A 17,261-nucleotide genomic window follows, 5' to 3' on the forward strand; every position below is an offset into this window, starting at 1 on the left:
CGCAAGGGAAGCCCGCCGATCTATGACTCGCCGCCTTCGCGAGAGGCAGCAAGCGGGCGCCTCGGCGTTGACAGCGCCGGACGAGCGGCTGCCGCTGGGACTTCGGCTCGCCTCGGCCCACAAAAAGAGGATCTCCGGGGCGGTCGCCTGTCGGGACTCTCGGCTCTCCGCTTCCCCGCTTCCTTTTTTTTTTTTTTTTTTTGCTTTTGCTTTTTTTGCTTTTTTTTTTTTTTTGCTTGAGCCGGGGATGATTTTTTTGCAACCCAGGTGTGATCGCTCCTGGCTCTCGGCGCGGCCCCTCCAGTAAAGCTCCCCGCAGCCCAACCAAAGCTTGCCCGGGCCGGAGGAAGGACAGCTGGACTTTGGGCTTTTGTGTTTTGTTTCCCGTTTTTACCCCCCACTTTCCCGGCGTTTGGACTCGAGTGCGCGGTCGTGTGGACCGGGGTCCTCCGGATTGGTGGGGGGGGGAGGGATTTTTTTTTAAAAAAAAGAAGAAAGAAAGAAAGAAAGAAAGAAAAAGCGAGGTTAGCCTTCTCCTCTTTCCTCGCTCGCCTTTCTCCGCCAGCCGGCCTGGGGCTGTCGGATCTTCCTCCAAGAAGGACGGGAACTTTTTATTTTCAGCTCTCTCGGCCTGTGGCGAATGGTTGGAGTCTCCAGTCCTTTTCGGTGTAAGTATCTCCGCCGCCGCCGCATCCCCGGCAAAGCGTTTATCGTTGATGGGAGAGATGAGCAGCCCTGTTAGAGCCTGGAGCTGCGTTGGAGGACCGGATTGTGGGGGCAGGAGGGGGGAATCCTGAGCCTCTTCTCCACCCCTGCGCCGCTGGTTAAACTAAGCGGGCTCCAGGGGCAGCCTTGCAGCCTCTCGGATGGAGGCTTCTCTTCGCCCGCCAAGAGGAGGGTTGCTTGGCGAAAAGCAGCAGCGTCGGTTCTTGCCTTCTGGCCCGATCGACGTTTTTCTCAAAGCAACCCAGCGCAGGAGAGAAAAGTTTTAGCCCTCCGTTTTAAGTTCCGCCTTGCCGTCTAGATCCGGGGCGGCAAGCGGCGTGTTTCATCCAAGGCTTAAATCTGAGCTAATAGGAAATAGGGTTTTTTTTTTTCTTCCCCGTGTCTCTTTTTCCCCGAGGAAAAAAGTAACAGCAGCGCCTCTGAGCATGTACCGAATGATTTCGTTGAACGCCGAATAATAATCAGAGCCGTGCAAATAGGCGGGTTGGGGAGGGCTAACTGCTAAAATATAACGCTGATTTCTTTCCTATAAATGTGCTGTCCCCGTGGGAAGTTGTTCCTTGCTGGGTACGAGTTGGTGCGATGCAAGGTTGTTTGATAGATTTAAACACCCGTAGTGATGGCTTTGCTATAAAGGTAATCATCAGGATATCTATATAGGGTCAGGCACGTTCTGCACCGAACACAATGTAGAAATGGGATCAAAAGGCACCCTTTATTTGCTTTTTTGCAGAAATGCATTTCAGGTAAGATGCACTGACTAGGCATTGCTTTTTCAAATCCGAAACTTTTATAAGTGGCCATACAATACATGTCAATATGTGGAAGGAGAAATGCACAAAACTGTGCACTAACTGTAAGAAAACGGGAAATTGAAAGTTCTAATTAAATTACTTTAGGAGATACTGGTTTTATGAAACAGGATGCAGTTTTCTAAATGTATTGCCTGCGCCTAACTAGACATGTTTACTTAGAAGTAGGAGTCACTGAGTTCAGTGGTCCTTCCAGGTAAGTGTATATCATTTAGGACAGAATTACAGCCTAAGTTTATAAATCACTGATATGTTTTCTTTAAAATTATCACTATTCAAAAATCATAGAGGATATACAACTGATCACTAACCATTTTCATTGATTTGAAGTTTTATTCACTTTACGGTTAGGAGAGGCTGGTCAGGAAATCTCTTCAAATTATATTGGATTTAAATTAGCACATATGAGCCAGGTTTTCTTCTATTCTTTAGATGTAAGTGGAGTGTTAATTTATCCTTGGACCAGATAGGTGACTATCATCTGCTGAATTACACCTTTGAACTACTTTTTTTTTTGACAGCACATCTGGAAATAATAGGGTCGTGCAATTGTGTGTATGTTACTTGGAAACAAGTCCCATTGCACTGAACAGGACTTACTCCTAGGTAAATGCATAAATATGCAGCCTTAGATTCCCTTTAGATTTTATATTGCATTTTATTAAAAAAAAAAAAGTGGGAGATTTCCTAAGATGTATAACAAACTGGCCCACCTCCTTGATGGATGACTTCTAAGTCTTGGAATGCAAAAATTCATGTACTTAATGTATCTCTGACCCCTTTAACTTTTAACATTGCTTCTCCTAATTAATCTGTTCAGGTCCCAGACTTAAATGGCTGTCTACAGCTGCTGAAAATTGATTTATTCCCTGATGGTGGTCTGAGTTGCTGACCAAATCAGAATTTTTTCCCTTTCAGTTCTAGACAGATTTTTATCTATTTTGTTTAATGAATGCATAGTTTTAAAATAAACTCAAAATACCTTAATAGCAATTTCAGAATTTTATCACTTGAATATTTGTGTCATGAATAATGTATTTCAAATACTCCTCAAATTAATACCTTTTTTAAACATGATGGCAATATTTGTTGAGAAAGATGTTCCTCATGCTGATCTGAAGGACTCTGTACTTAGTTTTTATTCAGCTAATTAATGATTAGAGAGACTGTAGAAAATAGATACCACCGATGGTATTCTTATACTAGATTTAAGGGTTGAATCATAATCGATAAATGATGAAAGCTATTGCTTTTTTGACAGACGCTGGAAAGATTAGTTTAAATAATTCTGGAATGATTTCCTGCGTAAAGCTAACTGACATGATTCTTCTGTAACTACATTTTAAAAAGAAATTGTTTTCCAAAGACTCTTTTCTAGAAACCCAAGCTGAATATTTTTCTTTACTCAGAAGCACATGCCAATAACCAGTCATTAAATTAATGGCAGGAGATGGGGAGATAGGTGGCTTCTTCAGGCCTCACCAATGATGAAATGTCATTGTATTCACAAGTATTTTCTTTAAAGTATTGGTATGAAACTTTTCAAGACGGCATATCAAATTTCATTGTGCATGATGAATCAGCTTGGTCAACTCTACCTCTCCCTTTCTAACTCCAGTACTGTACTGTGTAACGTTATAAATATAGTTTATTGTTTAGCTTGGAAAGCTTATAGCAGCAACTGATTGGGAAATCAAATCTTCATTCACATACAAATGAGAAATGCTTCACTTTCGAAATCTTGTGAATGAACCAATAGACAAGTAATAATTCTATTTTGCAGTGGAATGTAGTTAATGATATCCGGCCATTTCATTCTAGTATCTGCTGCTAATTCAGCTTGTTTTTCTTCAAAGGTATCCATCATTTCAGTGATTTATTTTATTTTTTATTTTATTTCATTTTTGTAATAGCATTTTCCCATTCCCATTGTTAAGCTACTTACTGCCGATGACCCCCCAGTAAAGGACCACAAGTATACCTTTGACTGTATCAATTTGTCATCATGTTTCTGCAGCACATCATATCTTATGCTGACAAGTACTGTTTGTTGCATGGAAAAGGAAGCAGGAAGCTCAGGACACCTGAAATAGTGGTCAATGGCCAGCAAGCTTAAGGAATTCTCCTCTGTCAACTCCTATTTCTCACTGTTTTGAAATGGAGCTCAGCTGACAGCCACTGAAAGGAGAACCACTGAGCTTCTGTGGAGCATTTCTTTAGCAGGCATTCTGAAAGTAGTTTGCATTGCAGACAGGGAAGCATTCTTGAAATTGGGGTTTGTTCATAACTTCAACATCGTTTACTGCAGTCCCAGTGCTGTTAAATATTAGATAATTCCAAAGGATTTATAATTGGTAATCAGTGTGCCAATATGAACCTTTAAAAAAAACAAACAAATATTTTCCAATGCCCCCATTAAGTTCAGTTTGGAACTGCTCAACAGAAATAAAATAATAATCTGTTGTTCGATAAAGGTGATTTGTTCTGAATTGGCTCTGTCTAGAAGAAGTTTTTAAAAATGGTCTTTTTCTCAGAGCTCTGACTAAGGAAGGGATCGTTATGGGAGTTTTACTATCACATAAAAAGGAATATTACTATTAGAATATAAATGGACCATCTTTCATGGAAGAATGGACTCCAGTGTGATTTTTTTTTTAAATCTCCACATTCCTTTTAACATGCTGAGCACTGAATGATCTCACTAGACAAAAGCCTTCCAATACATGGCATAATTACTTTTTCACATGAATTCATACATTGTTAAATACAGCATTTGATTTTTTAAAAAATTGAACAATTATATTATAATTCAAGCTTGCTTTTATTTAAGGTTATAGGGGAATAAAAGTAGCAGTGAATAAGACCAGTATTTACAAATAAGAATAGTTAAAAGATTAATGGTTGTGTAAAGAGAGACTTAGATTTAGAATTTATTAGCTTAATCTGATAGACATCAACATCCATCTTCATTATTTTTTTTTACCTTTCTTGATAAGAAAGTTCTCAAATGATGTTTGAAGAGCAGTGAATGTTTTTATTAAAGCAAGCATTGCCTCGGCATAATGGAAGTAATTGTGAGTGATAAGAAGAGAGTAGAGCTCTGTATGTTGTCTAAACAGAAATAGATAACTTTTGATCTATTTCTAGAGCCCAGTTTTGCATGAAAAGGGTCACCTGTTCACACTAATTAAAGACTGAGAAGAGGAAAGAAAGAAAGAAAGAAAGAAAGAAAGAAAGAAAGAAAGAAAGAAAGAAAGAAAGAAAGAAAGAAAAATAGATTGAGATGTTTCCTTGCAATGAAATTTAATTATATTATTATGAAGTAGTGGTGTATAAACAGGACGGTCCTAATTTTGAAAGGAAGTAAATGCTATGTGGTTGCCATGGACTTGTAGTAATGGATGAGCTGGGGATGCTAAATTTACATTAAGCATGAATTTTAGTAGCAAATAATAACATTCCTCATTTTAATACAAGACATGTAGGATACTGCACAGAAATTCACTAAAATGGAAGAGGAATATTTTAATCCAAGTATGCATTTTCTATGCATTCTATTTAACCTGTTTGTGTGGACACACATGATCACTAATCTTAGAGGACTAAAATATATACACTGTGCCATAAAAAAAGATCTTAGGAATTTCTACCACATCTGCTTATAGTAATTATGACCATAATTAACATAAGAATTACAAGCGAAGTGATGATGAGCTGAGCAATGAGGTATTATGGCATAATAGTCATATGTCGGTATTCTCACATTATTGCACACTAGAATTCACATATTCAATGCAAGAAAAGATGTTAGATTTCGAAGCATTAAGCAGCTAAAAAGGCCTCTCTGCCTAAGGCAGATGGACCTTTTTGATTTACAGGAAGGTAACCATTATTAAGAGAGAATCAGTTGAAATTAAGATTTATAGCCCCAAGCTTGAACTTTCAGACAGCTTTGATTATGAATGGTTCATCTCTTACACATTTTCATTCTGACCATCAAGTATATCATATATATTGCTTCCTTTTTTGTAAAAAAAAAAAAAAAAAAAGTAATGGAATGTGTTAATAGATTTTTTTTATCAAAAAATAAGAATACCTTATAAGGGCAGTGTATGTTGTAGGTCTGGAAAATAAGTACAGGGAATTTTGAACTAAATAGTTGGACAGAATTCTTTATTGGAAGAGGTGTTGTAGACCTGGGGCCAAATTCACTGTTTCCCATAATGACTGCACAACTTGTGCTTTTATTTTCTAAGATATAATGTAGGATAAAGTTCAGATTGATTTTAAATTAGCAGACCAGTGCTGTGAATATTGACTTGGAATTAACGTTTTCTTAAACTGTGATCATCTTAATTTGATTTCCTGAATAAATTACAATTATCTGGATATACGTAATTCACTAAACCATTGCAAATCATAATATGCTAAACCAAAAACAAGCTCACAAATGAGTATGTAAATCCAGCCACCGCATTCTGTAGAGTTTACTCTGTAGGACTGCAGCCTAACCATATTTGCAGTCCTACATCTAAAATTGCTACTACGAAATGATCTATTTGCAGTGAGCATACTTCCTTTTTTTGTGAATATGTATCTATTTTTCTTTGAATCTAGTGGCCCAAAACATGAATATGAAGAGAAAGGGATAACAAGAAGTGGGAATGTTGTGTCTTTCAAATATGTGAAAATGAACACATATCAGTTTAAACCAATATAATTTGTTATTTTTCACAATGTATATATTAAACTGATTTGTTGAAACAAAATTATGTTGCAACTACTGGTACTTGGTTCTAGTAAATTATATTGATGATCAAGCTAATAGAACTGTCTCTTAAGGGTGTTTAAATAGAAATAAATGTAAGTATAAGCTTTATAGGAAAGAAAAGTACATGTCTCATCAATATCTTAATGATGCTATGAAAAAATTACATTATTAGTTTGATTGATTTATGTGTCATCAAGTCAGTGTTGACTCTTATTAGATTATTATTAGTTTACTCAGAGGATTTATGATAAATCACCTTTATGTATGATACACGTTTCCATATAAATGAATCACTCTTTTGATGTTAAATGCTGGATTGGACCTTTTATCCACTTACTTAAGTAGAAAAGGAGTCCTGTGCTAAAAAGATTTTGGATGAGATAGTAGGGTACTTGTCTTTTGTTTTGCAGTTATTCCAAATAAATTAAGCATCATATTATGGCAATGATCGCTCATTTCTACTTGTTGAGAGGTGCATTTTAGATCAGGTCAGACATCAGTCTAGGCTTACATGCTGTGTCTGGTTTTGACAAACAGATGCTTCATGGAAGATTGCAAGCTGGGACAAATAATTGGGGGAAAAACATTTGCCTCTATTTGCCTCTATTTGATATCTAGAAGAATGCTTCTTCAGAATATACTAGTAGTAGTTATGGCAAATAATTAATAACACTTGATACTTTCTCCAAGAGCTTGTAGAATATGTTGGTTGATTATCCTATTTGATATACAGTGGATTTTTTTTCCTACTTGGCTTTATTTTGATTTCATATAAAAATTGCATTTCTGTTTTTTACATCAGTCAGGAGAGGTCTCAATCTCTTAACCATCTCATTTGTCATTCTTCGGTACTCCTGTGTGAAGAAAGAATAATAACTTGTCCAATACAGTTTCTTTTAAAAAATAAACATTGGCTTTGCCATTGGAAAGCAGTGGATTAGAAAAATGTCTTTCTTCTCTTTCATAAGCATATTAGATAGCAAAAGAAGAAATCCAAAAATGGTCAAAGACTGAATTCAATATGACTTGCTAATTTATCAGATTACATTACTCTGTTGTCTGTTTCACATAAATTAAAAGAAAGGGAAACCTTCTTAGTTGGCAGTTCAGGGAAGAGATTATAGATTGTATATCTCTTTTATTAACATGTTGAAGCCAATTAATTTGAGGTGGAATAAATGGCTCATTGGGTTGTCAGTTTAGGACATATAGTTCAGATCCTAATTTAAGGTAGGTCATATTGATGGCACCATTACCATTTTTGTTCCTCCCTTTGTAGCTATATTTAGGGGGAAGAAATTGGGGCGGGAAAGAAGGATGTAAAAATAAAATATAACTAAAGAGCAAATAAAAATAAAAAAGTCAAGTTTTCTGGTGGAACCAAAAGTTATTCTTATTAATTGGCATAATTAGCCACATTGTACCAAATGTTTTCCAATAATGATAATAAATATATTTTATTGTAAGATACATTTTTAATGGCATATAAAAATGAACCCAATTAATAAAATTTATTATCTAGATTGACTTTCTTGGCATGTCATATTCTAGTAAATAACTCCATCTTGGCACATTTCTTCATCAAACAAGAACATGTTTTTGCTAGCTCTACATTGAAAGAAGACAACTAAAACTATTCTACTTAGCTTTGATTACACCTTTGATTACTCATTACAGTGTGATATTATGCATTTTGCAAAATTAAACGGAAAAAAGCAAGTAGTCCACGAAATAGGCAGGTGGATTGACATGTATGAATGTTAATCATTAGAAAAGGAAAATTAAATTATTATTCAATGCTAAGGGAAACAGTTAATATCTTATATGAAAATGAACAAAAAATTGAATGTCAGCTTTCCTAATCTTGATTTTAAACCCTGGGGCAGATTGCTCATACAATCAGATTGGTTGGACTACAGTGATTGTACTCTAATGCAATAAAATTTCATGTTTTTTGCAGTCCAAAACTGGAATGCCGGATTGTCCTCTGTTAGGTGTTGAATTGAATTGAATACAGGATTGAATTCCCCATGGAGCTATGAAAAATTGGGTAACCTTGGACCACTCACCGCCTTTCAGCCAATGCAGCATTACAGGATGATTATGAGCATAAAACACGGTCCATAGAAGAGTGGTGCACACTACCCTGAGTCCCTTTGAGGAAACTTAGATTATAAATACAATAAATCAATTTGCCTGTGCATCCATTTTTTACTTCATATCTTCTGGGGCATGACACCCAGCTCAGAAAGAGCATTGCCTAGCATTCAACTTAGTCCTGTTCAGAGAGGAGAGAGAGAGAGAGAGAGAGAGAGATAGAGAAAGATAGATGCTTATGAAGTGAATGTTAACTTAAGGGGAGGGAAAAAAATGGAAACCGCTTGCAGCTCTCCTTTCTTAGCAGGTGTGTGTGTGTGTGTGTATCAAAGTTGGTCTTTCTACTTCCAAAAGGAGTTGCCCCTCTCAGTCATAGGCCAATGCCTTTCTCTCCCCCTCTGTTTATTTTTCCTGCCTCCATCTGGATCAGGCTGATATTGTAATCACCCTGATGCACATTGCCTCTCTCTCTCTCTCCCCCTACTCTCCCCCCTTTTCTCTCACACACAATGTGCCATCCTGACAAGGCTTTTACTTCAGATAAGCTGCAATGTGTGTTTAATGAATACAAAGCCCTCGCTGCGCTGCTGTCTCGGTTCCTGCCCGTGTGCTCCTCAGCCAGAAGGTAATCTCCAAGCAGAGGGAGGGAGGGAGAGAGGGAGGGGGGAGTACCATCGGTTCTGCCTCTTCTGCAACAGCCCTCTCCGGGGCTTTTTTTTTCCGAAATGATGCTAAAGTTGATAACAGGCTCCAAGTGAAGATGTAACCTCTTATCTTGCCTCTCCTCTTAGCTGGTACAGAATTTACATTTAAAGATTAGCCTGGAGTGAGATGAAAAGAGGGATCTATCTACCTGTGTATGTTGGGGAGAGGTGTGATATACACCCTGTCCCTTCCCCCCCCCTCATTTATTCAACCGGACTTGCAAAGGTGGGATTATTTTCCCCACCTTTCCTCACTCCACTCTGTTTATGTTTAATTGTTCAACCTGATTGGATTTAGTTTTTGTTTTTAAAGAACACGATAAAGAAACAGTGGCTTTTGCGTGGGTAGGGGAAAAGGTACATCGACGAGCTTTTTACAGGCTGAGGTGGGAATTAAAAATGAACCTCATAAAAGTACAGTTCATTCTTTTATTGAATGAGAATGGGGGAAAGAAGCTGGGTTATTTGTGCAAGATTTGGCCAGGGTGTGAGGATTTTGGAATTGATGATTTTTTTTGAAGAGATAAGATTTATGTCTGCTCATCTCTTCTCATCCATCTTTACTAAAGTTCTTCCATTCATGTTCTGTATGATGGGTTCGGGATGAATAAATGCATGAATAAGAAGTCCCAAGCAGACTAACTTAGAAGTATGTTTAGACAGATCAGTGAGGTTTACTCTTTTGTAATAGTTCAAATGGTTTTTTTTAACTATTGTGTCCTTGTAGTAGAGGTCTGATTTGGATTTTATACCTGGATGTGTGAATAATTTCTGTCAAAAGAGTGATACTGCAGTTTAAAGAAAGAAAATTTGTGTTTAATGTTAGAATCTTTGATTTTAGATGACATGGCTCACATTTTCCCATGTAAGATTTTTTTTTTTAAATGGTATTATGCTCAGTAGTCTGCAAAACTGGGGGAAAAAAAGAGAAATAATATAACTGAGAAAATATTGTAAATTTGTAATTAATATTTTAAAAACTTTTTACTACTGTAAATATTTAAACTAAAAAATGAAGTGAACTACAAATCGGCCCAGAAAATTGTTGTTTGTAAATAAGCTCCTTAAAAACCAAATATGTCTTAACTCGGAGGGGATTAATCTTTTTGCTACAGTGCTTGGTCAGGTGTATGCATAGCTAGTTAAAGAAACATGATCCAATAGCTGCAAGCCTAATTAAAATCTGTTTAAAGCTGAAAGGGGTGGGAAGTCATGGATCCATGTTGACAACAGAAGATCAATGGGATGAGACAATAGAGTCCCATTACTTTACTTGCATTGACTGAATATATTGACATTTCAGGTTTACGAGTGCCTCAGTAAGCAAGCATGATGGAACACAAGTTCACAAACCAGAAGGCAGGAGTGCCACATATATTATAGTATGTTGTGTCTGCCTTCAGGTCTCCTTATCATTGAAGCAGAATAGCAATGGATAATTGCAGAAGACATGGGAAGGTTTAGATCTCTATCAGTTACATAAAGCAACTCTTAGGAACTTCTTTAATTGACCCAAAAATATATAGTATTTCTGGGTTTGCATTTTCACATGTTGTGTCAAGGATTAGTTGGTTTACCATTTTTCTGTGAGAATTGGCAAATGTTGGCAAATGTGGCAAAACCTATTCATTCGGAATCCACCATTCCACTGGATTCATAGATTTAAATTATACCATTCATTTATCATCTCTCTTTCTCTGAATCCATGACAGAGAAACAATTTCTGATATAATTGTTGTGATTTTTTTTTTTTTGCTGGTATCTTGGATTATCAAGTCCACTGCCTGCATGTACTGATATATTTTGAAGACTAGTTAGATATGAAACATATTAGAACCTTTATTATCTCAAATTCTTTGAGACACTATAAAATGGAACCAGTAGTACAATAAAACTCATCAGTGCTAGGCAAGCCTGGAAATGAAAATTAATTTAAAGCAGACAAAGAACTAATATGACAAGAATCACCAGTGATTTAACTCCTTTTTAAAAATGTCAATGAAAATATAGGATGAATTCAAATAGTACTATAATAATACAACAGTTGTAGCCATGAAGTGAACTCCTGATGTTTCTCTGAAATGATGTAGAGAAAATGAATCCTTCATAACATTTTCGTGAAAATTTTAGGTTTCCGTTTGATCAGCAGGTGCTGCTGAGATGAAAGCCACGTGTAAATTTTCAGAAGGCCATAAGTGTCAATTCAGAAAAGGAAAGTGATAAGAGAAAATGCAATCAGTTTTCCTGTTTTCAATTTGTGCAGGATTTGAAGAGCTGTTTTGTTAAACTGCTACATCTGTTCCAATATGAATATTGAACTACTTTCACTAAAAATAACACCCTGTAATTTGCAAGCCACTGCAATCTTTTGTTAATGTGAGTGGGTTATTTGGGGGAAAAATTGGTTCTGAAAAACTGATTCTAGCTTAATGTGCACTTTTGCTTATTAGCAATTTTATCAGGAGCAGGAAAATAGTATTATGAAGCTAGGAATTTATTATCATAATGAGAAATAAATGTGTTTTCTTAAGTAAACATTTGTACGTTGTGTAGCACTTGTTAATTTTGGGGGGAAAAGTCACTTTGAAACCAGTCTTAGATTATTTTTTCTCTTTATTTTAACATGACATTTATCCATTTTCTACTATTCTCCCATTCTGCACAATAATACAGTGCCTGTTTCTTCTTAGACCAGCAAATCAAAATTTTAAGGTAATCAAGGGTATTTTAGCTAATAGGTCTTTCAGTGCAACTTTTTCCATATTTAAATAAAATGGCTAAATTATGCTTGAGTGTATTCATTAAAAAGCCTCTTCAGTCAGGTTGTTAATCAAGTTTTATGGAATGCACAGGATACAAATTTTAAAAGCATGTGTGTAATAAAAAGTATAGAATAGGCAAGGGAAAGAGCTAAGCATTTGTGAAATCAGATTTTTTTTTTTAAACCAATGAAGGAAAAATGCTAAGTGATGTTCAAAATGAGGTAAAGTAGTAGAAAAAAGAGGTTAGTATGCCAAGGATTTTTTTGTAATTGCAATATGTACCCAAGTTTTAAATACATATTTTTCTTCAGATTTTTGGTAATATTATAAATACAATCATTGGCCTACTAAAAATAATATAACATCAGAAGCTCAGTTGAATAAGTAACAATGTGAATTACCTCAATGGAATAATCCACAAGTGAAAGGAAAGCCTTTGAAGAACCTTTACTTTTCTTCGGTTCTGTTCAGTAATCTGTGTGGACTGTTATACAATGAAAGAGAAAAGTTAGCCTATATTACAAAGCAATTCTTGTAGTAATTGCCATTATAGGCGAGACTCCATCTAGCGGATAAATTTGTTCTTCCAGTAGCAACAATGAAACTGGACCATTGTTATTTTAAATTATTGGTTAGCATCGGTTAGCATAGGTCATTCTCCATCGCATTTTAAAACCAGGAGTGTTAACCACCATCTGAGAAAGTAGTTTCACAGCCCACCTCAGTTATATAGGAACCTGTAGTTACCTCGATGGCTATAGGACGCTTCAATATCAGCCTGGCTGGATGTTAATATGCAATTTGCATAAGTACCAGTCATTACCACCAACCAGTTTCCCTTTGTGATTCACTTTAACTGAAGAGCTATAGGCTACATTGCTTGCCTGACTGATGATGACCGCACAGTCACCTCCCTAGGTGGTAGTTCAAATGTCATGTTTCAATTCGCTGGGTCAAAAGACTTTCCACAATGGACTGTCTGGCTGATGTTCTGTTTTCAGTGTAACATTTCCTGATTGGTCTTAGAGCAGCAGGATGCAAACTACTCTTTCATCATTTTATCACAACATGTTGTGTTAATACATGTAACAAGGTGGCATCAAGATGTTCATGTTGACACTTGCCATGATTTTTCCTCAATTAAAAAAAAAAAAAACCCTTACATCATTTATATCTGCTTTAATACCTCAGCTAAGTATTTGTTTTCCCCCTAAAACAATAATAACAAATGTTATTTGTTGTTCTCCATGATGAAAGGTTTGTATCCAAGAGTGGTACATTATGATATAAATAGAAAGCATGGATGATACATTTAAAATAAACCAGTTAAAAATGTAAAGTAGCATAGTAAAAAAGATCTCTGCGTTAGGGCCTGAGAAAATGCAGTTTAATCAACTGATTAAAAGCATATCTTCAGATGGGCCTTAACTAAAGACTGTTCTGACTATTGAATGACAGCATTCCAAAGAATTAAGATGATAGAATTGCTATATGGAAAAATGGATAGCAAGAGACAGAAATGTTTGTTCCAATATGATTTTTCTCTGATATTGAAATAGAGAAGCATGCAAAAATACTTCTGCAAAGGAAATTTGGGAAGAATGCTACACTAGATTAAGAAAGCATGCTTAAAGGGACTTCCAGGTAGAATTGTTTGTTAAAGCGATTAATTCTCTCAGCTGCCAGAAATTTGATAGCATTGCCAGACATTTATGAACAATGGTGCCAGATTGTGGGTTTGTTCTTTAAACATAAATTAGTGCTTTTGCTGGGGGGAAAAGTGTGGCTATATTACAGAAAAACCTAAAAGGTAAATGTGTCAGCAGATTCAAAAGAGTAATAGAATTAGGATTCTAGTTCTGGATTGTGGAGTTGTGGGAAGACTAATATATGACTGAAAAGATGTTTAACTTTATCATCTTTTACCTATCATTCCAACCTGACTTTATCAGGTTTTTAAGTATACTGTACAAAGCTGACTTGAAATGACATACGTATTTATCAGATATATACACCTCAGGTCAAAAAACATATTTCCAATGCCAAAAATACATGTATTTTTATCGTTCGCTGTTCACTGTCCTGAGTCCCTTAGGAATAGGGTGGTATATAAATTTAATAAATAAATAAATAAATCTATTTTGGCCTTTTGAAAGGCCAATCTATTTTTCTATACGTCGCCTTTGTATAAACCTTAAATTTATTGCATTTATTAAAATTATCTGGGAAACAGTAGTTGTACAACGAACAGAGGAAAGTAATTCCATATACAATAATTTAGGCACAAATGGGCTTCTAATAGATAGAAGATACTGTACATACAATGGCATTGTTAGTAGATTGATCCATGAGCTAAACAGTACAGCATTACCTACAGCAGTAGCATTTAGGACTGAACAGGTCTATTTCTTTGGTTGAATTTTTCATTCAAGTTGTGATTTTTAGTATAAAAAGACAGGTGAAAATATCTACAATCTTCATATGCTGTTTTTGTTCTGTTTACCCAGGCATTTATTTTCGATTGGCCACTCCATCACAAAATAGGAAAACCATAAAATATTTTTGTTTAGATTTGCATATTAGTTTGGAGAAGCATGAATGAGTATGGTTCGATTTAGCATATGAATCAAAATAATTTCTTCCCTCATTCCTAATATTGTTGTTTCCTCAATATATATTTCAAAGCTATTGTTAAGAGATTGCCATTGTCTTAATTGCGTTTCCTTTGTTTGAAAATCTAACATGGATCTTAAAGCATTATTCAAGATAGCAAAATCGGCCTGTTTGGAATTTTATATCACCTCACTGTGTGAACAATATTTCTAAAGTTTTATTCTCCAATATATCTTCCTAATTATAAGGGGAAGCAGGTATTGCAATACATATTGGCAGATGTTAGTTGTCAAGTTTCACACTTGCATTTATGAGCCAAGGTACAGTAACTTTGCTTCCCCATGGGACAATCGATGCTGCTCTTTGTGTTTTGAGGTGTTCCTATTCCATAATAAACATAATTGGGGCATATTGCACTAGTAGCATGCATGATTGTTTAAAAAACATAAAGGAAGAATATTCATTTAAAACTGTTATCATTTTACAGGGTGGTCCAGGTTAAAATGAGATTTGAATAGGAAACCTTGGTGCGTTTATTATCTTCGAGGCCCATTATTAAGGAGAATAAATAAGATTAGTTAGATAGTCTGGCTTGGTATAAACTGGTTTCTTATATAGCGGCTGTTTTCAAGTGATGATCATTGAGGTGAGAATAAGGTGTTAAAATCAGTTTGTCAATCTTAGAGGTTATGTTTTATCCATATCCTTCTATTCTTATAAACATTATTTATGTGTATGCCCTTGGGATTTTTGAAGTTGAGAGCCTTGTGGAATGAGAAAAAGAAGAGCAACACAATGGAAATATTTATTGTTATCTCGCCTTCATTATTTTCATAAATAACTCAATGCAGCAAAAATACCGAACACTCCTTCCTCCTTGGAGTAATACTTGGGATAATAATAATGTTACTAATGATTATGATGGTGAAAGATGGTCACAGTGATGTTTAAGGATTCTGTTTGTAGGTTACTCACTGGGAGGTGGATCAGTGACATGGATAGAGAAATCCTTATTCATCCATATGATTAGTGTATTTGTAGAATATGAAGTGGGGAGAATAAAAGTTTAGGCAACTGATACCAATTTTGCATTGATACACTTTCTATTCTAAATTGTGTGTGTGTGTGTGTGTGTGTGTGAAAGAGAGAGAGAGAGAGAGAGAGAGAGAGAGAGAGATCAGCTGCAGTAGTGGCAGCAATAGGCAAATAATGTTTGCAGCTGGGCAATTACAGAAGTCCCTAAGATCTGCGACTGTCAACCATGAACACAGATGCCTTCAAAGTTATGTTTTTCTTCTATGTGGAAATCACTGGCATGGAACAGATGCCTTCATTCTGAAGAAACTGGACACTGGATATAATTGATTCTGTCTTCTCTTTGTTCTCTAGGGAGGGTCCCTCATCTATGATATTAGATAAGGGAGATGGAATAAAAAAGGGGAAATAAATATTTGTAGAGAGTTTTCATAGTGTGATATGAATTATCACACTTTGAAATTCTGATCTATTCCATATACAATAAAATGCAAAAGACCTATATTTATTATTTTTCCATCTCTTAAAAATGGCAGACTTAGCTGGGAGATGTACAAGTTTAAAAATCCACAGCTTTTTCTTTGTGTTACATTGACAATTTTGCTAAGCATCCTTCCTTCCTTTCTTCCTCCCTCCCTCCATCATAACTGTAAAGGAACACATTACAGTGAACAAAAATGGGCCTTTTGTAATGAAAAATAATTAACTAATTGAAATAACTACAATATATTGAATTGAACTACACATATTGAATTGGATTGAGATTTATAGCATGATTAACCTGACCTTTGTTTAGCCACATCTTTCAGTGAGATAAAACTAAATCAAATAACTAAGAGTACCTAGTGTTTTTCTGCTTGGTTTGCTTTTTGGAATCCCATTTTCATCTTTCCAAAATAATATGGAAATTGAAGCTCTTCCTCATAAGTACTTTGATTTTATTTGTTCAATTCATTTCTAACTCATTTGGGAATTCAATTTTGGGAAACCGCTAGAGATAGAATCTCATCCTCTGAACTGATTCTGTAACTGTAACTTTGGATGCTGGCCATTGAAAAACAGCCTCTTTGATTGAACTTGAAAATATATATTTTTTGCAGAGTCTACAAGCTGTTGAATGATTTAGTGCATTTTGCAGTAGCTGTTCTTCGTTAGCTTGGCTTTTTCTCTGCACTTATAAATATTAATTCATACCTAGAGGCAAGAAATATCCCTTTTTTCCTTTTAGAATTATTCCTAAACTATTTAAAATGTTATAATCCCCTTGTGTTGTTATATTTAGTTTATTCTCAGTTTTTTCTTTAAATTACCACTGGTAGTGGTTGAGTGAAGTTGGCTGTCCTCCAAACCAGATGATCAACTAAAAATGTGATGTTTTATGTCCTAATTGCTCACGGATGCTGAATCACTGTTCGTAGTGAATTTAGCAATATCTCAGGTGTTCCTGACTGGAAGTATTTAAAGTTTTAAATCTCTCTTTTATTTTCAAGTATGGAATACAATATCAAGATCTTAAGGTGTTGGTGTAATCTGCATTACTAACACATAATATGTTCTGATCACTGTCTATTAATAATTATAGAACCATGCTTTCTTTTATACCACAGTACAGTTTAGCAGGACATAAGAAGAATGTATCTTGAAACTTAGTGCAATAACTATAGTGGGAGGTAGGGCTAAGAAGATACAATTAACTCAGTGGGGATTACTTCTGAGGACGGTGTGCTAAACATATAGAATG

The 17,261-nt window shown here is 35.6% G+C and overlaps 1 protein-coding gene across 3 annotated transcripts in view; it reads left to right on the forward strand.

Annotated features, from left to right (window-relative positions):
• Positions 1-361: 361 nt before the first annotated feature.
• RUNX1T1 (RUNX1 partner transcriptional co-repressor 1) overlaps positions 362-17,261 on the forward strand; it is a 149,754-nt gene continuing 132,854 nt past the window's right edge. For 2 of the 3 annotated variants that reach the window (XM_070940455.1, XM_070940458.1), the window contains exon 1: positions 649-668. Coding sequence is in view for 1 of the 3 variants with exons in the window: in XM_070940456.1 (XP_070796557.1) it covers positions 641-668 (28 nt within the window). In the remaining 2 variants the exon portion in view is untranslated. Of the gene's footprint in view, positions 669-17,261 lie in introns of all 3 variants that reach the window. The other variant, XM_070940456.1, reaches the window with a different exon arrangement.

Source organism: Pituophis catenifer, unplaced genomic scaffold (assembly GCF_029215685.1).
Source record: "Pituophis catenifer annectens isolate HBS135680 unplaced genomic scaffold, rPitCat1.0.hap2 SCAF_3, whole genome shotgun sequence".
NCBI classification, from domain to species: domain Eukaryota; kingdom Metazoa; phylum Chordata; class Lepidosauria; order Squamata; family Colubridae; genus Pituophis; species Pituophis catenifer.